The 25316-nt window shown below is 29.5% G+C and overlaps 1 protein-coding gene across 1 annotated transcript in view; it reads right to left on the bottom strand.

The window, feature by feature from the left end:
- The window catches only part of LOC100212562 (protein CIP2A homolog L), a 76043-nt gene extending 51120 nt beyond the window's left edge, over nt 1–24923 (bottom strand). Inside the window, exons 1-9 of the mRNA XM_065812301.1 lie at nt 24759–24923; nt 24014–24173; nt 19842–19954; nt 19159–19253; nt 18728–18827; nt 12285–12553; nt 10591–10666; nt 9825–10043; nt 9193–9355 (exon numbers count right to left, since the gene is read on the bottom strand). Of these exons, the coding sequence (XP_065668373.1) occupies nt 9193–9355; nt 9825–10043; nt 10591–10666; nt 12285–12553; nt 18728–18827; nt 19159–19253; nt 19842–19954; nt 24014–24173; nt 24759–24866 (1303 nt within the window). The 5' untranslated portion in view covers nt 24867–24923. The remainder of the gene's footprint in view (nt 1–9192; nt 9356–9824; nt 10044–10590; nt 10667–12284; nt 12554–18727; nt 18828–19158; nt 19254–19841; nt 19955–24013; nt 24174–24758) is intronic.
- Between the last annotated feature and the right edge of the window lie 393 nt (nt 24924–25316).

Raw genomic sequence — 25316 nt, 5'->3', positions numbered from 1 at the left:
TAATTATTAAAATTCTACATAAAACAATAAAATTAAAAAAAAGTATTTTGATTGCTTTCATGATTGAAAACTTTAATTAAAAATCTCTAATAACGAATAGAAAAACTACAATTAACAATCTCTAATAATGAATAAAAAAGTAGTTCTAATGCCTTTTTTTCAAACTTGAAAGTATACAAAGAAAAAAATTAATGCAAGAGAATTAAACTAATTATATAAACAGATGCAGCTATTAGAATAAAGATAATTATTAATAAATTGCAAATATAAAATAATTTAATATAAAATTAAAATAAATAACTATTTCCCTTCCCCCCCCCCCCCCCAAAAAAAAAAAAATCTATATATTGGCAATTCTGAAAGAAAGAGGAAAAAAAAAAAAAAGCAAAAAAGTTATGAAAACACATACTAAACTCCATAAATTTTTTTTTTTAACAATTTCAAAATACTTTTAAGCAAAAAAGTTATTAAAAAATAATCATTTTATCATACCATAACAGTTTTAAAGGTGTAAGGGTTGTAAAAACATGTTTTGATGTGTATTTACAGTCCTGTTGTGTAGCGTTAAAAATTGTATCATAAAACCATAATTGAGAACTTTGATAATGTTATTGTGCACTTTTTTAAACACAGTTTAAATGGTTTTAAATAATCATTTATACTTTATTTCTTACATTATTGATAGAGTCATTTTAGTATTGTTTTTTAGCATTGGATTTTTTGCTGCATTAAGTCCGAAAAAGTTGTTTGTATATTAATGTAAGATTATATCACTCGATTACATGTAGGCCTATTATCATTTTAGTCAAAACATATTAAAAAAACTTATTTTTTAAACTTAATAACATATTTTAAATATATTGTTAAAGTTTTTGATCAGAACTTTTTTATTTTGATTATGAGGTTTTGGCTAGAAATGGTCAATTTTGACCCACTGTGCAATTTATGAAGCATTTCAGTTTATGATGCCACTGGAGACAAAATGAAAAATGTAATAAACTTTTGAGCCTTTCTTAAAAATTTTAAAGGTTTCTTAAAAATATTGAAAAAAAAAAAAATATATGTTCGCAATATTTTGTTTTCCCCGACAATAAACAAATTTACTTCTATTATGTTTTACTAAATTCCGAAAATAAAATATTAATTTTATTTTTTAGTTATTATTTCCTAACTTGTTTTTAAAAAATATCTGAATAATTTTTAAATTCATATAACTTCCTTATTATTTGTATAGAATATTAAGTGACCGGGGCCCTGACCCCGGCTAAAAAAGAGACTTTTTGCAAATCCGGCCCCAGGCAAAATTTTAAGATTTAGCAGGGGTTGATAGTCGAGGCTAGAAAAAAATTTATAATTCTTTATATATTATAATTTTATACTTAAATTTACTATTTATTAAATTCTGACATATATTTATGCCAATATTTAATAAATAGGGACAGATACAGTAAAAAGATGCAACTTGTTGAATAACAAGCCCAGCAAGAATGAGTTCTGGGTTATTGTAATAGAGATGATAGCTTGTTTGTGCATTGACCATGATTAGAGAAACAGCATAAAAGAGGAAGGCTAAAGCCTGCTGCTGCTGATGATGATGATGATTATAATGATGATGATGATAATGATTATGATGATAATAATGTCAAGGATGATGGTAATGATGATTGATCATAATGATGTTTATATATGCATATATATATATATATATATATATATATATATATATATATATATATATATATATATATATATATATATAAACACAAAATATAACATGAATTTAAAAAAAAATTTTGTACTTAAGGATGTATAAATGTTTATGCAGCCCAGGTCACTAACCCGGCCCCGGCTGTATTTTATCAAACCCGGCCCAGGTCAAATATAAACCCTGGTCATTTACTAGTATAGAACTTACATTAGCTTTATTTTTAAAATAAAATATATTTAAGTAAGAATTCTAAAGGGTTACTTAACAATCCTATGATTTTTATTATATAGATATCTCCTTTTGTAGGAGAGCATAGTACAAAAGATTAAAATAAAGACAACTAAGGCATTCTGCTAAAAAAAAAATAAGGATTACAAATTTAAATAAGATACAGAATGTATTTTATTTTTTATACCTTACTTTTTTACTTTATCAATGTGAAAATTGTTTTAATTTTGTCTGCTTTATTAATCATGTTTTTTTTTCTGTCGAAATTTATTTTTTATATTAACATATTTTTTGTAAATTATAATTATCAATAAGTAAGTTCAATAAAGCACAATATTAATAATCTTTTTGATGAATTGTTAAATTTTTATTACATAACTCAACATTAATGTTAAATCAAACGTGCTAAACTTTGTTTATTTGGATACGGATAGAAATTATATTAGAAATAATATTAAAATTATTTTTTTTAGCAAATTATAATTAAAGTGCTTTTTTTTTTTTTAAATATAGTTCATTGAAAAAGGGATAACTTTGAACTTGATTCAACTTTTACAGGATTTATTTTTATTGACATTAAAGAAAAACACATTTAATAAACAGACCAGACCAAATTTTTTTGTTTATGAAAAAATGAACAACGTAAAAACTTCCTTTGTATAAAACAATATGGCGCTAAAAAAGATAAACAATTAATATTTTGATAATTTTTATTTTATATCCTGATTCACTCCCAACAAGGCTGCAAGCAACCACTAAGTTAGGAGTAACTAGAAAACAAAGAATAGAGTAAAAGAGCAAGGAAATGGTTGACAGAAGACTTGAAAAGTTGTAGGTTATATGTAGAGCTGACAAATCTGCGGCAAAAGTAAGACATGTCCTCCTTTTTTATTCTTTGTCCTTTGTTTGGCAGGTAAAGCTGGAAACATTTAAATGTCCGGTTTTTTTAATATTTGAAGTTTTTAATTTTATAATATTTTTTTTTTATGTATATATCCATAGCAATTTAGTTAATTTAGCTATTTTTAAAACTGTAGAACTTTTTTGACATTCTATTCTTTAATTAAAATGTCAAGTTCTACTAATAACTCTGCGCATTTTGCATTTCTATTCGCGTTGCAATGTTTATTTTGTCTTTGTTCATACATATGTCTAACAGTTTGACAAACAAAATTCGAAAAAAAAGTTAGAATTTTATTCCATTTAAAACTAACTATTCTCAAAACAATTTTTCAAGTTCTTTTGTTATAAAACGGTAAAATAATTTAAAAACTTAAAAAAGTATAGATCTATTCTTATAATTAAAACATTTTTAACTTAGCACATTTTGTTTTAGTCAGTTCTTGTTTACACTTTTGTAGCAACAAATAGACCGCCATGTTAACAGTGAGAAACATAAACACCTATTCAAAGTGTCAGTGTCATCAAATAAATTGACTTTCTTTTTTTCAACCTAAAACTCATAATGTAGCAGAAAACCCACACAGCTGATGTAACTTTGGCATATCATATAACATTTTCTTATGTAACACTAACGGATATTATACTGTATTGTTTATTCTCATCGGGTGTCAGTATCGTGGTAGTAGAGCCAAAGTCTTGCCCCCCCCCCCCACCATAAAAAAGGCTCTTAGCCCCAAAATTTGTCAGGTCAGGTTATCCTGCTACTGGTAACATGTAATCCAGTACAATCTGCTTAATGTCCTGCTGCCTTGTAGGATACGCCTTTTTAAGCAAAAGCTAGGAGATGCCAACTTTGACTTAAAACACCCCCTGCCTTTGGGCTCTAGGTTGAGTAAAGGCTAGAGATAATGTCTCAATAAAAATAATTATCTTGGGCAGATGTTAAATGCATCCAGCTACTGTCTTGTAGAAGGGCTCCTAGACAGACTTAAGGGGTGAATAGATTCTATTTGTTGACCAGTCTCGCACCGCTTCTTCATCTATTAGGCTAGCACACATGTATTTATAATACATTGTTCCCAGTTTAGGATGTTGAATGCTGGATCTTCTTGACTCAATGCATGGGTTTTGCTTGTGTCTCTGATTTTATGACTAGGCAATTCATTCTATTATCTCCAAATGAGGGTACAGCTCTAAAACTCAGTTTTATGGTTCTGAGGCTGGCTGGTAGTCAGGTTTTCTGAACTCTGTGGTAGCTCTCAGAAAGGCTGTTTCCATCAACAGCTGAAAAATATTAAAGTATTAACAGTGCCATGTTGCGCATGGATGGTGTCCCTGCTTGTACTTTTGGTGTGCATTGCAGAGGCCACATTTGTTATGGCTTAGGGTTTATTAGTAGTAATGAGGCAATGGCTTGGGCTATTAAACAGTGTACTGAGTACTATCTTTGCTTTGAGTCAATTTCTTCAACAAATTTAAAAATGAATAAAGTACTAAAAACTATAAAACACAAAAAACCATCGTCATCACCAAGTTCTCTAAACCAATCATTCACTTATATTCGTGGTCTTCGAAGAAACTTTTCTTCTGTTAAGTCTTACCTCTTGCTAAGTTCACCAGACCTACTTGCTCTTTGTGAGATTAATTTGAGTTTAGCTGTCTCATCTTGTGATCTTAGTGTTGATGGTTATCTTCCTTTAATTCTTAAAGACTCCACTAGTCATATGGTTGGCCTTGGCATTTACATTCATAAGAATCCATCCATTTGTTGGAAAGCTAGGTTTGAATCCACAGACTATTCTTTTATGTTCTTTCATTTAGCACCACTTCACTCTATCGTCTTTCTCTTTGTTCTATATTGCTCTCCTTCATCTCAAGACAGCACTCTTTTTGATGTTATTTTTGATCATATTGACCAAGCCCACTCTTTTTATCCATCAGCCATTATTGTTGTTATAGGTGACTTTAATGCTAATCACACTGAATGGCTTGGCTCTAGTGTGCATGGAGTCTTTTATTCCCTCTCGACAATTCCAGGTCAGACCTCACTCTCCTCCATGGTTTTCCTCACATTGTGCTGGTGCGATTGCCAATCGAAACCATTACTTCTATATCTATCAGCAAAACAGTTCTCCAGAAAACAAATTATTCAATAAGTACTTATCAGAGTCTTGTTTTCCAGCCTGCTGGAAAGCGGCATCTACCATCCCAACTTTCAAAATTCCTAGAGAGTGATCTAATTCATATAACTAGTGTCCCATTAGTCTTTTTACTATCATAAGCAAGGTTTTTGAATCTTTAATTAATAAACACTCAATCTCTCATCTTGAATCTAATAACTTACTTTCTGATCATCAACATGGATTTTGATCTTCTCGTACTACAGCTGAATTGCTAACAGTAATAACCAATAGGTTTTATTGTGCATTAGATAAATGTTAAGCCCATCGCTCTTGACACTTTTAAAACTTTTGATAAAGTTTTAGAAATGTCAAGACCAAATGTCAAAATCATTAGACTATGCTGGTCTTCTATTTAATTATATTTATGATCTTCCAGATATTCTCACATCTAAAGTGGCATTGTTTGCTGATGATACTACCATTTATTCTTGTCGTGATAAGAAGCCAACACTCTCTAATTGCTTAGAGGGGGCATTTGAGCTTGAAAAGGATCTCACTTCTGCTACAGCATGGGGCTCACGGTGGCTGGTGAACCTTAATTCAGATAAAACTCAATTTTTTTCAGCCAATCGTTATTGCAATAAGTTAGATCTTCCTACATTTATGAACGGTAATGTACTCAATGAATTGTCTACCCTTCATCTTCTAGGATTAACTCTTACTTTCGATCTTTCTTGGAAACCATATATCAAATCTGTTGCAAAGTTAGCATCTGCTAAGGTTGCATCTCTTTATCGAACTCAACACTTTCTTACTTCGGATTCTATTCCCTGTCTCTATAAATCTCAAATCCGGCCTTGTATGGAATACTGTTGCCATATCTGGGGCAGATCTTCTAATGATGCGCTTTCTCTTTTAGACAAGGTGCAAAAATGCATTGTAAACATAGTTGGACCTGCTCTTGCAGCCAACCTCCAACCATTATCAAATCCTTGTAATGTTGCTTCTCTTTCGCTTTTCTACAAATACTATAATGGGCACTACTCTAAAGAGCTAGCGTCTCTTATGCCATCTACTAAAATTCATTCTTGCGTTACTCGTCATTCAATTAAGTCTCATCCTTTTTCTGTGACTGTTCCTAGATGCTCCAAAAACTCTTATTCGTCTAGTTTTTTTCCTCGAACATCAGTTCTTTGGAATTTGCTTCCTTTACCTTGCTTTCCTGATTCATATAATTCTCAATCTTTTAAGTCGTCTGTCAATCGTTATCTTGCTCTATAATCTTAATCTTTTCTCTTACAGTAACTTCCAATTCTAATTAGTGGTTGCTTGCAGCCTTGTTAGAAGTGATGTTAAAAAAAAAAAAAAATCTTAAAAACCTTCCGATATAAAGTATTATTAAAATTAAGTATGTTCTGGTTTATACTCTTTTTAGCTTTTTTATGTCCTCCTTTAGGCGACCATATATTTGGCAACCCTAGTTGTATGAGTCAAGAGAACATGAAGATGGGAGAGAGTTTCCAAAGAGTTGAGGTGCATAGAAAAAAAACTAGTTGAATAAAAGTTTTGAGAGCATGCAGGAAGAGATGCATTAACAGGATGAGACTTTGGCTGCCTGTTCTAAGTAATTATAAAGAAAAGTCTTTTTGTCAAGACAGGCGTATAAGGTAAGTCATCAGCGAATAGAGCCACTTTAGATGTAGGAATGACAGGAAGATTATTAATGTAGATAAGAAATAAAACAGGACCAAGGATAGGACTTTGAGGTTCCCCAGAAGTTACAAAATATGAAGAAGAGTGTTGGTCTTTGAGGATAACTTTGATAAAGAAGTTACAAAAAAAATCTCAAAATCTTTCTCAGAGACACCATATGAAGCAAGCTTATGGAGAATACCAGCATGCCAATTTTGTCACAAGCTTTAGATGTCAAGAGCATAGCCCTAGCCTCACCTCCTCCATCCAATGCAAAATAAAATCTTTCAGTCACAGCAGTTAGCAAGTCAGCCGTAGAAGGAGAAGATTTAAATCAGTACTGATTGTTTGACAGTAAGTTGTTTGACTCAAAATAAAATATTAGAAATTTGTTGATAAAAGACTAAAAGACCTTGCTAATAACAGAAAAAAGACTGACAAGATAATAGTTGAGGGGCCAGAATGTTTGCTAGAGTTTTAAAAATTGGAAACACAGATGCCATTTTCCAGCCAGCAGGAAAACAAAATTTATTCAAGCACTTATTAAATAGTTAAGAGAGATTTAAAGAGAGTTCTGGAGAACACTTTTGTAATAATATGACAGGAATGTTGTCTGTACCACAAGCCATAGAAGAATTTAATTGACTTTAGCAACTAAAGATGGATTGATATGAATGTCTAACAATGGGTTAACTTGTTTAACTGGAATGGCCGTTCAAGAGTCAAATTAGAATAAAAGTTCTTTGAAAATAATAACCCCATATATAAGAGATGGAATGTTAGACCTACCTTTGTTAAAGACGCTGTTAAAGATATTCCAAAAGTCTCTAGAGCCTAACTTCTGACTAAGATAAGAAATTTAGTAGTTTAGGAATAAGGGAGTTTGGAGGATTAGTAATTTGGGATTAATGTTTGATGCTTAGCATCAGACAGCAACTTTTTACATTGATTTCTTGCAATAATAAATAGGGGTTTGTTCTTAAGAAAGTTGTTCCTTTGAAAAAGATGAAGAAAAAAAATGACGTTAATTAGATAAAGCAACTGCACAAGATAGTGAAAACCATGGAGTAGAACAAGGCTTGACCTAGAATTGACAAAAAGGAATCAGAGCTTCCATTCTTTCCTAGATCCAGGAGGTTACATAGGAGGTGATTTATAAGCGGAGAGAAAAAAGACAGCGCAAGGACTGTCACGAAGAAAATCATGAAATGAATCCCTGTCAGCTTTAGGGTAGTAATAAGTAGTGCATTGGGTGAGTCTGAAAAAGAAGTGCAAGATTTGAGACAAAATGACTTATGAGATTTATAGAGATGATTATATTGTCGGAACCACCTAAAGGAGAACATGGAGAAACAGAACATAAGTTAGGGTCAGAGACATGACAAAAATCAAAGAGTGAAGGTCAGTGATTAGGGAAGGTAATTAGGGTTGTCTGGAAAACAAATGAGAAAGTTAACTATTTGAGTAAGAGATTGAGAAATGCAGAAGTTATGGGCTTTAGTGTCAGCAGGGTCAGTGGTGTTAGAACCAAACCATTCAGTGTGATGAGCATTAAAGTCACCAAGAATAGTTAAAGGAATTAAACCTGATTTTTTGACAAACAGGTGAATTGTTGCTTAAGTATATCCCCTAGCCAAGCATGTGACTATTGGAGTATTTGCGAATCAAAAGATAGTATTCATTAATACCGAGATCTGAAGAAGCAACAGTCTTATTTAAATTAGTCTCACAAAGAGCAAGTAAGCCTGGTGAATTCTCCAAGAGGTTAGATTCAACTGATGGAAGATTACTTCCGAGACCACAAATATTTGTGAAAGATATAATAAAACAATTAGATGATGAGAATAGTTTTTTATGTTTAATATTTTGGGTTACATTGGACATGATTAAAGTTTAAATAGCATTTCACTCATTCATAAATAGAGCACACGGACACCATCTATGCACCATCTGTGCCCATGGCACTGTTAATACTTAAATATTTTACAGCTGTTGATGGAATCAGCTTTTCTGAGAGCTACCACAGAGTTTGGGAAACCATACTACCATACAACCTCAGAACCATTAAACTGAGTCTTAGAGCTATACCCTCATTAGGAGATAGCATAAAAAATTGCATAACCACCATCAAGGAGACACAAGAAAAAATCTAAGAGTAGAGTCAAAAAGATCTACTACTTATTATCCTAGGCAGGAAACAATATAACACAGGTTTACATCTACACCAGCCTAATAGATGAAGGAGTTTGAGGCTGGTCAACAGAGCCATTCTGCTTACCCCTAAAGTCTTTGCCAAGGAGGCCTTCAACACAACAGTAGTTGGGTACAGAAATAATCTGCCCCAGATAAGTATTTTTATCAAGACACCATCTCTAGCCTTTATTCAACCAAAAGCCTTAAAGCAGTTTTTCTTGTTTTAAAATTTTAATAAATTAAAAAGAATCCTACCCCCCTCCTCCCACTTTCTTTTTTATAAAAAGAGCGTGATTTTTGTTTGCAAATAATATAAGTAAAATTTTTTATAAAAGGAAAAGATATAAATAATAACTTCAACAACTCGTGCAAGTCTATCACACTTATGCTTTAGTATTTTCTCATTGTTTATCTTCTCATCATTCAAATTAAGATGTTCCAACAACACATTGAACAAATAATTAGCATAACTTGATAGTTTATCTGATAAACCATTGTGCACAGCTAGCTATAAAACAATGTTATATTATTCATAATTATATAAATAGTGCTACAGAAATAAATAAACAACTTACACATTTATTATACTAATTTAAAAATTAATCAAATGATGATTATGCTTTGCAAATCCTATGAATATCAAATCATTGTATAATTGGGAAAACAGCACCAATTTCAACACAATAAACATTTACAAAATAATTAACGTTTTTTAAATTATAAACACACCATACAACATATCTCTCTATATATGGTATAACATAAGTGGTACAACATATTTCTATATATGTATAAAGGTAAATATTTATAGAAATTTACCCAAAAACACATAGATATGAACTACCTCATATAAATAATTTGTATTGAAATAAAGATAAAACAATTCTTAAAGATATTAATTGTCATTACACATGAATGAGTAATGAAACAAAACAAAAAACAAAAAAAATCCATAAGTTTTAGTAAAAACAACTTACAGAAATTATTTCTCTAACAAAAACAATTGATAACAAGCTTGAGTGTCCAGTAACATCATCATTTTGTGCAGAAGGTTGAGCTATCCAATGCAATACAGCTTGAGAAGAAGTGAGACTCTGTAATTGAGTTTCTTCATCATTACATTGGTCAATGAATATTTTAAGTATTTTACTGGAAGTACACTCTTTACCACAAAATAAAATTAGAAGTTCAAAAATCTAAACAAAAAAATTTTTAATGATTAAAATTTTACATATTTTTTTTTTGTGCAACATATTGTCAGTCTATTAAAAAGTAAACCACACTACTTACGGCAGTCATAATGTAAACTACATTATACTGTAGTATTCTGCTATGCATTTAACTACACTATACTGCATTAGTCTGATACATAGTATACCATATACAGTTTTATGAGTTAAGAAGCTTAAGGACACTAGAGCTTGAAAAAACTTTTTTTTTGTAAAGTTTGAGCAAAATTGGATATGGCCTTTGGTGACAAAAAAAAACAGCAAATTTTTAAACAAAGATCACTTGACCAACAATAAAGGCTGATTTGTGTTGTTGTGCGCTACATTTTACTGCAGAACCATAATATTAAGTCTGTTATTATACAGCAGCCTGTCATACACAGTTTTACACAGTTTTGTAATTATTAGATAAATATTTTAGAATTAATCAAAAGATATCTTTAAGTTCAACATTTAGTTTAGTAGGGGCTTACTGCCATAGTCTAATCGACAATTAAAAACAATAACTAAATACCTTAGCAGTAGTTTGAGGATCAGTTGAATGAATAAGGTTTAAGATTCTTTGAATATAAGTGATGAACACATCGGTCCTAATAAAAAGTATTAATACAAAAAGTTAGATATAATCTTTTATGATAATATTCTTAATTATAGTGGTCTTTTATATTATTTTTAATAATAAATAATCTTTAATAGCGGGTGTTTTTTTTAGAGGTATAGAACTTTGAAATGGAATAAAACAAGTCGTTTTTTTAAAAATGACATGTAATTGACTTTATTCAAAAGATAATGTTTTGGCATTATAATTTAAATATGATTTCTGGCATATGACCGCCATGGCTGATTCAAACGTAATCTAATCTGGAGGTCCAATTTTCAATCACTCTTTCCAACATTTGTGGCCGTATATCGGCAATAATGTGGCAAATGTTGTCCTCCAAATGGTCGATCGTTTCGGCTTATCGGCGTAGACCAGCAACTTTACATATCCCCACAGAAAATAGTCAAGCGGTGTTAAGTAGCATGATCTTGGAGGCCAGTTCACGAGCCCAGATTTTGAAATTACGCGGTTACCAAATGTTTCATGCAGTAAATCGATAGTGGCACGAGCTGTGTGACATGTTGCACTGTCTTGTTGAAACCACAGCTCCTGCACATTATGGTTGTTCAATCGAGGAATGAAAAAGTCAGTAATCATTGCTCTATAGCGGTCACCATTTACTGTTACATTCTGGCCAACATCGTTCTTAAAGACATACGGACCAATGATTCCACCAGCCCATAAAGTACACTAAACAGTCAGTTTTTCTGGATGTAAGGGTGTCTCAACATGCACTTGAGAATTGCCTTCGGTCCAAACACTGCAGTTCTGTTTATTGACGTAGCCATTTAACCAAAAGTGAGCTTCATCGCTAAAAAAATTTTTTATGAATCGGGATTGGTGGCAATCTTGTTTTGGGCCCATTCATCGAATGTACACCTTGCTAGGTGATCGGGTGGCTTCAGTTCTTACACGAGTAAGATTTTGTAAGCACGCAAACCAAGATCTTTACGCAAAATCTTCCACAAAGTGGATGGACACAGTGTTAATTCCTCTGCACTATGCCGGATAGACTGATTTAGGTCTTCCTCTACACTACGCTCTACAGCAGCAATGGCTTCTTCAGTATGTACTGTACGGCCTCTCTGTGGGTGCATATTATCATGTAGAGTAAAACGGTCCACAGTTAATCGAATTAATTGCTTTGATGGATGATTATGTCTGTAAATATCCACTGTAAAATGGACGTAGTGCTTGATACAAATTTCGAACAGAACTATTGTTTTCAAAATAAATTTGCACAATTTGGAAGCATTGTTCAGGCGTCAGTCTATTCATGCTGAAATGCCAAACCAAACTAAACACAAATCACTTGACAGCTAACAAAATGGCTGCCAGTTAAAATAGTGTTGTTAACTTCAAGTTCTATACCTATAAAAAAAACACCCTATAGAAGGATTCTTTTAAAAGAATTTCATTCAATATCACAAAAGAAAAAAAAGAAAAAAAAAGCCAAAATTTTTAACTATTGAGTTTTGTTGTTTTTGATTTTATTTCAAATTACAATCAAAATAATGTGAATTTTAACTGCACATTTGCTCTTAATAAAACTATGATCACATTCAGAAACTTTAACTGCAGCTATACATTAAAAAAACAAAACTTACTCTGCAATTACTCTAGATATTCTGTCACAAGCCATTAGATCCATTAAAAGGTCAGCAGCATATTGGCAACACATGGTGTCTTCTTTTGTGACCAAAGTATTAAATATTAGTTGAATAATATTTGTTAAGTTTTTTCCATAAAATACCTTCATCCCCATTTCTTCATTAAGTACAAGACTTGTTAATAATGATAAACTTGTTATGCTGTATGACAAGTCAGAATGAGAGAGAAGTTGGAACAGTTTTTTGTAAAGCAGTTTGACATCATCCTAGATATAAAAAAACTTTATTGAAGATGTATTTATTAAATTTTAATAAAATAGGAGGACTAAATTAATTTAAACAAAAGAGGATATAAAATAAATTAAGAAAGATAAGAAAGAAAGATAAAAATAGAATATATATAACATAATTAATAAGGTTATGTAACAAGTTAATAGGATATGTAAATGAAGGAAAACAAAAGAAATAAGATGTATGTAGGAAAATTAATATAGAAGATCGAAATAGGAAATAAAAGTTAAAGACAAAAATGGAAATATAATAAAAAATACATTTTATTACGTATGTTACAATTACAAATGTCTTTTAACTAACATAAGTAAGGCCTTTGAATCTTATAACTTATTGTCTGACAATAAGTCTTGCCTACATCTTAATGACAACAACCAAAAGGTTTTACTACAAAAGTTTTACTATACAAAAGGAATGCTACAGACTTCTACCCAAAATATTAAATGATTTTCCTCAAAATCTTAACTCTAAGGTAACTTTGTTTGCAGTTGATAAAACAATGTATTCCAAATTCTATAAGAAGTAAGAATTTTTTGAACTCAATAAAACTCATTAAGCTAATAATTATAGCAAAACTTTGATATCCATCGATTAACATAGTTCATCAATGTCAGAAAGATTTTATATCTTCTTTGATTATTCTATACTATTGAGTACTTGACTTTTTTTAATTCATTCTTGAAACCTATATACCAGATCCATCATCAAATATTCAGATCCTTTGCTTGATTCTTTTATATAACATTATATTGGCAATATTAATATTAAGTACCTCATAAATAATAGGGGAAAATCAGAGGACAAGCAACTAATATCCTTATTTAATATTAAATTCAAACAGATAAACTCTTAACAAGTTTTTAGTCTTTATCAATAATTATGATTAAATAGTGTGCAAATTTGCAATGTAGGATCAATAAAAATTAACTATTTTTTGTGCAAAATACCTGAAGACAGTAAGTTTATTCTCATTACTACAAAATTTTGTAGCAATCAGAATAAATGGAAATCTGATGACAAAAAATCAGGCAAATAAGATGGTTAAGGCTATACCTCCCACCCCAAATCATAATTTTTTTCTAAGCTTTGTCTTGCACGATGAAGTTTTGCATTATCCTATTCCAAAATAATGCCTTTTCAATTGACAATCACTGATTACCTTTTAACTAAAGATTGATTAACTTCATCTTGTTTTTAAATTAAATGATGCCCTTTCTTTTTTAGACAAGGTATAAAAACCTATTGTAAATATAGTTGGACCTGACCTTGCAGCCTTCAATCATGTCACATAGTTGTAATGTTGCTTATCTTACTCTTTTCTATATATACTATAATGGGCGCTGCTCTAAAGAGCTAGCATCTCTTGTGCCATCTACTAAAATTTATTCTTGTTTTACTCATCATTCATTCAAATTATTCTTGTGTTACTCATCATTCAATCAAGTCTTACCCTTTTACTGTGAAAGTTCTCCAAAAATTCCTTTTTGGCTTTTTTTCCTTGAACATCAGTTCTTTAGAATACACTCCCTTTATCTTAATTTCATGATTCACATAATTTGCAATCTAAGTCATCTGTTAATTGGTATCTTGCTTTATAAACTTCATATTTTCTCTTGCAGTAACTTTCAATTCTAATAGTGGTTGCTTGCTGGAGGTAAAGATGTTTTAAAAAAAAGAAAAGGATAATTGTTATTGAAAAGTTCTGCATTCAGTTTGTCAAGTATTTCTTCCAGATTAAAATAAGTTGGAAAGACCAAAATTACCAGAACTATGAAAACCAACTTAAATATTCTAATAAGAAATACAGATGCATTGAATACTCTTTTGTGTTTTGGATTTTTGAAGATCTAGTGTCAAAAAATGTGTGAATATTTTACATTTAATCTAGAAAAAAAATACATTTGCAAAAATATTGCTCTTAACCATTCAAACCAGGTATGGACAACCTTTGACATGTTGTGGGCCAAACTTTAGTGTGACAAACACATTCTCGGGCCATGTTTAAAAGTAAGTAACAATGCTTAAAAGTAAGAAACAAAAAAACAAAAAAAACCAACTATTCAAAATGTTTACTATTTTAATAAAATTTTCTTCATCACTTGCATTATGTTCTAAATCTGATATTGTTACTGTATCTAGAGATATATGTTTAATGATCAGCTATGATCGTGCCTATGCCACTGGGTATTACAAATGAAACTGCAATTAAATTTATAATTATTGCACAATGAATTTCTTTTAAATTTTTCAATTTTTTTTTTTTTAATTCCATATTTCAATCGCAAAATTAGGTGAATGAGAGAATTTTTGAAGACTATGTCAGGTCAGGTTATCCTGCAACTGGTAAAATGTAACCCAGTACAACCTGCTTCATGCCCTGCTGCCTTGCATTATATGTTTTTTTAGGCAAAGGCTAGGAGAAGCCAACTACAACTTAAAACACCCACTGCTTTGTGGCTCTGGGTTGAGTAAAGACTAGAGATGGTGTGTCAATAAAAATACTCATCTTAGGCAGACATTAAATGCATTCAACAACTGTCTGGTGAAAGGCCTCCTAGACAAAAACTTAAGGGATAAACAGATTCTATCCATTGACCAGCTTTGCACACTTTCTTCAACTATTAGGCTGGCATAGATGTATTTATAAGACATTGTTTCAAATTTAGGATATTGAATGCTCGAGCTGTTTTAACTCAAAACATGGGTTTTGCTTGTGTCATTGTTTTTATGACAAGGCAACTCATTCTGTTTTCTCCTAATAAGGGTACAGCTCAGTTTTATGGCTCTGAGGTCGGATGATAGTCAGGTTTCCCAAACTCTGAGGTAGCTCTCAAAGAGGCTGATTCCATCAACAGCTGAAAAGTATTAGAGTACTTACAGTGCCATGTTGGGCTTAGATGGTGTCCCTGTTGGTACTTTTGGTGTACATTGTTGAGGCCCCATTTGGAGCCCTTTGTTATGACTTAGGGTTTATTAATAGTAATGAGGCAATTAATTGGACTATTAAATAGTGTACTGAGTACTACCTGTGCTTTGAGTCAAGCTCTTTAACAAATTTAAAAATAACTTAAGTACTAAAAACTATAAAATGCAAAAAATCATTGTCATCACCAAGTTCTCTATCATTCACTAATACTTGTGGTCTTTGAAGTAACTTCTCTTGTGTTAAGTCTTATCTCTTGCAAAGTTCACCAGACCTACTTGCTCTTTGTGAGACTAATTTGAGTTTGGTTGACTCAACTTGTGATGTTAGTGCTAATAGTTATCTTCCTTTATTTTGTAGAGACTTTAATAGTCAAATGTTTGGCATGGGCATTTACATTCGTAAGAACTCACCCATTTGTTGGAAAACTTGGTTTGAATCTGCAGACTATTCTTTTATGTGCTTTCGTTTAGCACCACTTCACTTTATCACTTTTTTCTTTGTTCTATATCACTCTCCTTCATCTCAAGACTGCACTCTTTTATTTCTGATTAAATTGACCGAGCCCACTCTCTTTATTCGTCAGCCAATATTGTTGTTTTTGGTGACTTTAATGTTCATCACACTGAATGACTTGGGTCTAGTGTCAGTGACTCTGCAGGTGATAAGGCCCACAACTTTTGCCTTTCTCATCTTAAACAAAAATAGTCAAGACAATCCCAATAATTTACCTTCTCTACTCGGCTTATGTCTTATTTCTAATCCTAGTCAGTACTCAGTTTTTCCATATTCACCCTTATGTGCGTCTGATCACGGTTTAATCTCTCTAAAACTATTATCTCATTCTTCTTCATCATCAGAATCCCCCTATCATTGTACCTCTTAAATCTACCTTAAAGCTGACTGGGACTCTTTCTGTGATTTTCTTTGTGATGACCCTTGGGTAGAAATCTTTTATCTTCCTGCTGACAAATGTGCTTCTTACTTAACTAAGTCAAGCCTCACTTTTCTCCATGGTTTTCCTAGCATTGTGCTGCTGCAATTCTAATTGAAACCATTACTTCTATATCTATCAGCAAAACAATTCTTCAGAAAATAGAAGTCTGTTTACTATAGCTAGAAACCATTGTAAAAAGATTTTGTCTAACCAGTGACAAACATACTTTATTTGGGGATACCGCTTTTTTTTTAGTGACATTGGGGGAGGAGGGGGATGATGTTCTTGAGATTCATCCCCCCACCCCACCCTTCTCCCCTAGTTAAAACCGGTGCCATGAATGATGATTTTTTAATAATAACTTTATCATTTGTTTTTATCTTGTTTAGTTTTATCCAAAGATAAGTAGTTGTTTAAAAAGCATCACTATGAATACATGAATTTACTGGTGGACATAACCATGTTATTTGAGTTATGTTAAAAAAACTATTTTACTTAGGAATTTAATAAACACTTTTGTTGCAATTACCATGCTATATGTAAATAATTATTGAAAATTGTTTAAATTATTTTAAACATTTATCAACTATATTTTATTAAATTTAATTTTATTAGTTATTAATGCTTTAAATAATTAGTAATTAAATGTATATATTTGAAAAATTAAATGTTAATATTTGTAAAATTAAAATTAACTATTTGAATATTTAAAATAGTCACTATTTTACTTAGGAATTTAATAAACACTTTTGTTGCAATTACCATGCTATTTGTAAATAATTATTGAAAATTGTTTAAATTATTTTAAACATTTATCAACTATATTTTATTAAATTTAATTTTATTAGTTATTAATGCTTTAAATAATTAGTAATTAAATGTATGTATTTGAAAAATTAAATGTTAATATTTGTAAAATTAAAATTAACTATTTGAATAAAAAATATTTAATTTTTGTTATTTATAAACATTTTTGTTATAAACATTTTTGTTATTTATAAACATTTTTGTTAGTTACAAACATTTATTATTTATTTTTTTGTGTCAAGTATCTAATAAATTTGTCTACTATCATTCTATTTTTAAAATTTTAATTTTAATCTTAGCAAATCTGTTCGTTTAACTTTCACTAAAGGTTTAAAGTGATTTTAAAGCGCCTTTTAAATTAAAGATAATTAAAGAAGAGATAATTACAGTAAACAAAAGTTAAAAAATGTTATACTTTTTGATTAAAAAACATATATTTTAAAAGTTATATTTTTTTATTCATTAAGTATAATAAAAAAAAATTACATTTAAATAAGTTACATATACTATGGATTTTTTTAAACATTAAAGACATAGAAGTTTAAAAATAACTCTTAAAACTTTTATTAAGTTATTGTAATTGTTATTTTTATTATATATAAAAATAACAATTACAATAGAAATATAGAAAAGAAACAAAACTTTCTGAAAAAGTTTACAGTTTTTTTTTTGTTTCTCTTGTGTAACTAAAATAGCAAGCTTAAGATAAAAAGTTCATTCATTTAAAAATTAAATTTACATAGCAGTTATTAAGACTGAAACTTTTTACTTTGGTTCATTTATTATCAAAAGGACTATCAAATCACGTTTTCGCACATTTAATTTAGTTGCTTCTCCATTTAAACTGACGACCCTCTCTATCTACTTTTCATTTCTTTCCACCAGCCATAATTTTTGTTTACTTTTCATTTGATAAACTGAACTTTTTCTCTACCTGCCATTTTAACAAAAAACTTCTCACTGTGACTGCACTTTTTGGATAAAATTTGAATGACTAAACATTGAAAACCAATTGAAATTCAAAAAACAAATCTCTTTGAAAGCATAACAAACTATATTATGGACATTATGGAAGAGTTAAATCTAACTTTTATAACAGAATGGCCTTTTTAGTAAACCTGATTTGCAGATAAGGATTGAGTGTGTAATATTTACAAATTCTTACAACAAATAGCCACAATTAAACAAGGGAGGATGGAAGGAATGAATATCAGAGTTTTCCTACGTAAATTCTCTTTATCACCATTAAGAAGGATTGCTTCATCTGCCTTGAATCAATTACAAAAATACAAAAGGATGAATAGGAAACCATCTATTAATTGAACTTGAACATAAAAAATATTCTTTCATTCAGGAAGATATTTCAAGATTGTTGGTAGAAAAATTAATACTATTTCGAAAAATGAACAGAAATATGTGTTTGAGTTTTTTTTTTATTATTGCAATAAATTTGCTTTCTTATTTTTTAAAAAAAAACCATACCATTGACTTTAAACAAGATTGCATATTTTTGTTGTGATGACATATATTTGCAACAACAGCTAGTGCAGCCAAAACATGATCTGAAGACTTTGATGTGTGACTATAAAGTAATAAAGAAAACTATTAAGTAGTCAAGATAAATTAATTAAAGAAAAAATATATAATTCAACACTATGGGGTAGTGGTGTAGAGGTAGAGCGCTCGCTTCATAAGCAAGAGGTTCCGAGTTTGATTTCCGCCACGTCCCCGGTAGTACCACACTCAACTTGTTTCTTTGCACAGCGGCCTTGTTCATCAAGGTTCCTGTTTCGGAGTTAGAGAGTTGAGAGAGGGTTATAACCACAAGTAACCTCCTCATCTGTAGTGGCCTTCTTGGCCTTGGGGAGGTGAAGTATAAAAAAAATAATAAAAAGCAAAACAAAAACACTTACATTATTTTAACAAGATGACTGATTAAGTCACTAACATATATACCAGGAACAAAAATTTTATTTTTATATGTCATTTTCTGCATCAAACTTAAGCTCTGAAATTAAAATACTTTTTTTTAGAAATTATAAACTTCTTATTTATCTAAAAATATAAACAGAACAAGAACTTTAACAAAATAAAACTCTTTTCTAAATTAAATATTAAAAACAGTCAAAGGCTATTTATCAGATACAGAAAAAAAAAAAATAATACAATTATTGTTAACATTAAAATTTATACTCAGGTTTCAAGTAAAAAAAAATTTTTTTAATAAATAAATAAATTAAGGAATTAAAATAAAATGCTTAATATCTTACAACTAAGCAAATTGTTAAACTTTAAAATTAGTTTTTTATTTCTAATACAACCAATATAATTAATGATTAAATTATTCTAAATGATTTTGCAAATGAAAGCACAAATTTCCAGCGCCTAGGTATAATTTATTTTGGCATTCTAACCAAGTATAACAAACTAAATTAGAATAAATGGTATTAGATCAAGAATAAAAGGTATTTTGTCTTGATATGGAGCGGTACTTTTTATAGAAGGCCAATACAAAATACCCCTGCTTACCTTTATTTAAAACAACTCTGAATGAATTAAATTAATTATAACTGTTTAAAGCTTAGATGCAAAGTACCTGCAATTTAAGTTGATTATTGGAGCTGTCATAATTTCGTAGAATAAAGGTTACTAAAGAAGTTCCAAGATTGAATTTTTTTTGTAAGCTAAATCTGGTTTCGTTGTTATTAGCTACAAAAAGAAAACATAAACAATAACTAACAACTTAAAAAGATAAGAAAATAAAATTTTTACTATATATATATATATATATATATATATATATATATATATATATTATATATATATATATATATATATATATATATATATATTAGCCCTCAAAATTAGGGTTTAACTAACTGCAGACCTAAAAGTGTTTTAGGGAACTCTATGTTTTATAGAGAAACTTTTGAACCAAATTTTTTTTGCTGACCTGATCCCAACTTCTAACAGATTAATGTTGGCAAAATATTGCTGAACTCATTATTCCTGATTCCAAGGGTTATTTTATATATATATATATTTATATATATATATATATATATATATATATATATATATATATATATATATATATATATATATATATATATATATATATATATAATATCTTTCCAGTTAAAAAAATTGAACATTTTTGAACTGCTTCTTTGTCAAGTCTTTGCCAAGACTTTTTCTATTGTCTCTGGCAACCAGCATGAGGTTCTGTTGGATGTAATCTCATCTGTATCCTCCAACCAAGTCCTAGATCAGCCAGAAATTCCTTTCAGTGTAGTCATTGACACATTTTATCAGCTTAAAAAAATTTAAAATATATCATATATATGACTGACATCTCACTTGATCCACTTCTCTAACAGAAATCTCAACTATCTTGAACAGGATCCATATATGGGAACCAAATAGTTTAGTAAGCTCAATTGACCTGCTAATAACTGGCAGCTTCAATTTCCTCATATAAAACTGCTCATCGAAATCACACTTGACTAACTTTTCCAACATCTTCTTCTTTAAATATAAAGCATGGGGATTTATGGTGATAAGAAGGGTCTGCCTACATTTTGGGTAATGGTCTTTTATTTTAAATAATGATTTAAAGGCAGCCAAGTCATTTGAAACCCACTTGTTCATCATATAGGATATTTCTATGGGAATTAAAAAAACTTATTACTATTACTATTACTAAAAAGTGATTACATTGACAATATATTATCAAAACTATTGCTTGTCTTAACCAGAGGTCGAAATATTGGATATCGCCACCCTCAAACCATTCTTGAGATCTGTTGAGGATAGGTTAACCTATCATTGTTCATTTTTTCAGTAAAAATAAATATGTCGGGTTGCCCCTCTTGAAAAGGTCTCAAAAACGGTCCAGGGGACATCGAAATTCAACACTTATTTTCCAACCCCTGGTCTTAGCAAAAATAATACTGGAAAGTGTTAATATGAAGTTCAAAGAAAAAAAAAAAGCTAAAAAAAGCTAAAACTGTTTCTATAAAGATGATGACGATGATGATGATGATGATGATGATGATGATGATGATGATGATGATGATGATGATGATGATGATGATGATGATGATGATGATGATGATGATGACAACAATTATGATGATAATGAATCATTTTGTCAGTTGTGACTGGTTTTTCCACAAGGTTTTTTTAATTATTTTTTATTTGCAACTCTCTCGCAGTCCTAAACTCTGAAACACAAACCTTGCTAATCAAGGCTGATCTTATATCTTAATATTATTTGTAAGGTAGTGACAGATATAAAATATCTAAAATGTCACAAAAATATTCTCCAGAACTCTCTTTGTTATTATTTAACAAGTGCATAAATCTTTCTGGTTGCTGGAAAATGGCAACTGTGGTTCTCCATTTCAAAAACTCTGGAGATCTCTAATCCAATTCTAAATCACGAATGTTTTATGCAATGTAAAGTTAACCATTACCTCATGAGTTTATCAAGAAGAAAAAAAGAAACTATTTCCACATAACAGGTATAAAAATTAACAAACAATAAAATAACATCATTTCTATAAACAATTTCATCATTAAAAAAAAAACATATATATAAAAGTTAAAACAATATAAAAAAACATCTTTAAATATTAACATCAGATGAAATAAAACAAAAATTTGTTTAGATATTGTTAATGATTTGGGATCACTTTTTTCATGGTTTTTACAGTGAACCTGTCTTGGGTCAACTAAGATTGCCTAACTTATCTACATGCTTGACAGTTGAAACTTAGAACACTTACCCATAAATAATCTGAATATTATGTCACCCATGTGTTTTTTAATAAAAAGTCTATTTTCAATGCATTTATTATAAAAAAATTTTCCATTTTAAATGCAAAATATAATATTTTTGATGGATGACATGTTATTTAAATTTCAAATGCATATTAAAATTATGAAAATATTTTATGTACTACTAGCTGTGTCAGTCAATATTATTTCAAGGTTTCTTGTGCAAACTTGTATTTACATTTTAAAACAATGATGAAACCTTATAGGTGTTACATCCTAAGCTGTTATCTAAGGAATATTATTAAACCAACTGTTTTATTGAGATAAATTTAAAAGTATTAAATAAACAGTTACATTAGAACTTTCTTATTGGATAATCAGACTAATACCGCATAAGTTGTCAATTGATTATACTCATCTTTGTCAATTGATTATAAAATTGACTGACGAGTTTGACAAAACCTTCATAAAGTTAGCAAGCCTACAAAAACAAAATTACAAAACTTTAAAGCTTCAAAAAATGAACCAAAAAACATTTTTTTAAATGCAACTGTCTCAAGCTCCACAAAAGAAACTGCCAGATGCAAAAGATTTTTTCATTTTAAATAGGAATCAGGAGTTAAGTATTCAAGTTGATCATTTAGTTAATGCGGAACAAATGAATAAATTAAAAATGCAGGTGTTACATTTAGAAACTAAAATTAGGGATTTAAGATCTAAAAACGAGGATCACAAAACTCAATGTAACTGTCAGGTCAGGTTATATTATATTTAACAGTCAGGTCATATAATTGCCAGTCATATATTATTAAAAAAATATAATATCATGTCATATAAATATATAGTATATAATTAATTGATAGTTGAAAACTATCATCATCATCAGGTGCTCCCAATCTATCATTCACTAATATCTGTGGTCTTTGAAGTAAGACCACAAATATTCGTATTACTCTTTTGTTGAGTATATTACTCTTCTGTTGAATTTTATCTCTTGCAAAGTTCACCAGACCTACTTACTCTTTGTGAGACTAATTTGAGTTCTACCGTCACATCTTGTGATTTTCGTGTTAAAAGTTATCTTCCTTTAATTTGTAAAGACTCCAACATGCATGGCCTGGGCATTTACATTCGTAAGAATTTGTCAAAAAAGTTTAATTCCATAGAATATTCTTTTGTGTGCTTTTTATTAGCAACACTGCACTCTATTACCTTTCTCTTTAATAAATGTCAAAAAATATAGGTTTTCAGATTGTTTTTAACAAAAAGTAGCATGACTTTATTGAAATTCGGCTTAAATTATCAAATCTGTGCATTTATTGGAAATTCTTAAAAAGTTAAAATCATATTACTAAACATTAAAAGTTGACAAATTTTATTATTGTTTTGATTCTTTTTACAGAAAAAAACTATTTCTATTATTTTAAAAGTTACATGAGTTTAAGTAAAACATAGAAAAACTTTAAAAAAAAAAAAAATTGACTCTCTTTATAGTGCTTTTCATTTCCTTATTCCTGGTTCATTCTTTATCTCTAAAAATCTTTTATTCATCTGTGTATGGAAACTGCTGCCATATTTGATCTGGTTCTTCTATTAAGCTTTTCTCTATAGATAAAGTTCACAATTACATAGTAATTTTATTGAATTCACTCTAGCGTATGAGTATGTCCCGTTATGAGTATAACTTATTATGTCCAATTATGAGTTTCTGTCCCATTACAGTTGCATCTTTTTCTTATTTTTTACTACCATTACTTAAGCAAAGTATCATTATTTGTTCCATCAACTGAAACTCAATCTTGTGTGACATGTCCATTTGCAAAGCCTTTTATGATTTTGCAAAGCCATATCTTTTTGATGGTGATGATGATGATGATGATGTTGATGATGACGATGATGATGATGATGATGATGATGATGATGATGATGATGATGATGATGATGATGATGATAATGATGATGAACAAAATGACTTTTAGGACTTACCTAGTTGAGAAAGTGCCATTAATGACTTGACATATACTGCAATATTTAAATTCGGTGTATTTATTAGGCTGACAAGAACGGAAAGACTTTCGGTGTAGATAATTTCTTTTGTTGAAAAACTATTGAATGATCCACCATGTGTTGTAATGCCTATCAAAACCTAAAAATAAAATTTTTTATCAATGTTGCTGATTTTTTATAAATACTAAGATGGTTTTTTAAACTAACATTTGAATAAAAAGTCTTTTGTTACCCACTAGAACTAAAATTTTAATCTAAAAATAAGTTAATAAAAATTGATTTGAGGGTTGCATGTGATTTCTAATATTAATTATTGGCCTCTAATATTATCATAAATGTAATATTATATACTATTTAATAAATAGTATTTTATTATATTTATAAGTTTAAAAACAGCCATTAATAACTCGATATAGGCTGCAATCCTTAAATTTGGTGTAATTAAGCTGAAAAGAAATGATATAACATTTCCAAAAAATTTCAAACGAAATGATATACCATTTATATCAGGAAACAGACTCACAAATTCAATCACTTTTAAATCTTACATCCTCAATAAAACACAATTATACAATACAGCAATTAAATTAAAATTATACAGTAAAGCAATTCTTAGATATTAATTAGAGATAAAAATACAATTATTTAGTACAAATCTAAATTGATTATTACATAATTATTCATTTGTAATACTTTCCTAATATTTGTAATTTGAACAACTCACATCAATTTGTCTTTGAAGATCTTGTATATTTTGTTCGCAGGCATTTTGAATAAATTCATTGTACGCTGCACACAATGATTTAAAACAGGCATTAGTATCCCATGACATTTTTTTTTTTTTTTTGCACAACTGATTTAACTGCTAAATACATATCTGTACATTGTTAACACAAAAAAATCTAATAAAACCATCTAAAATATCATCATTATCATCATCATCATCATCATCATCATCATCATCATCATCATCATCATCATCATCATCATCATCATCATCATCATCATCATCATCATCATCATCATCATCATCATCATCATCATCATCATCATCATCATCATCATCATCATCATCATCATCATCATCATCATCATCATCATAATCATCATCATCACTATTATTATTGTTATTATTATTGCTATTTTTGTTATTATTGCTTTTATTGTTGTTGTTGTTATTATTATTATTATTATTATTATTATTATTATTATTATTATTATTATTATTATTATTATTATTATTAACTACAAGGATTCAATTTGTAGGTTGATATAAAAACAA

This window comes from Hydra vulgaris, chromosome 12 (genome assembly GCF_038396675.1).
Source record: "Hydra vulgaris chromosome 12, alternate assembly HydraT2T_AEP".
NCBI lineage: Eukaryota > Metazoa > Cnidaria > Hydrozoa > Anthoathecata > Hydridae > Hydra > Hydra vulgaris.
The sequence above is the reverse complement of the archived record's forward strand: the minus strand, read 5'-3'. Positions and strand labels throughout refer to the sequence as shown.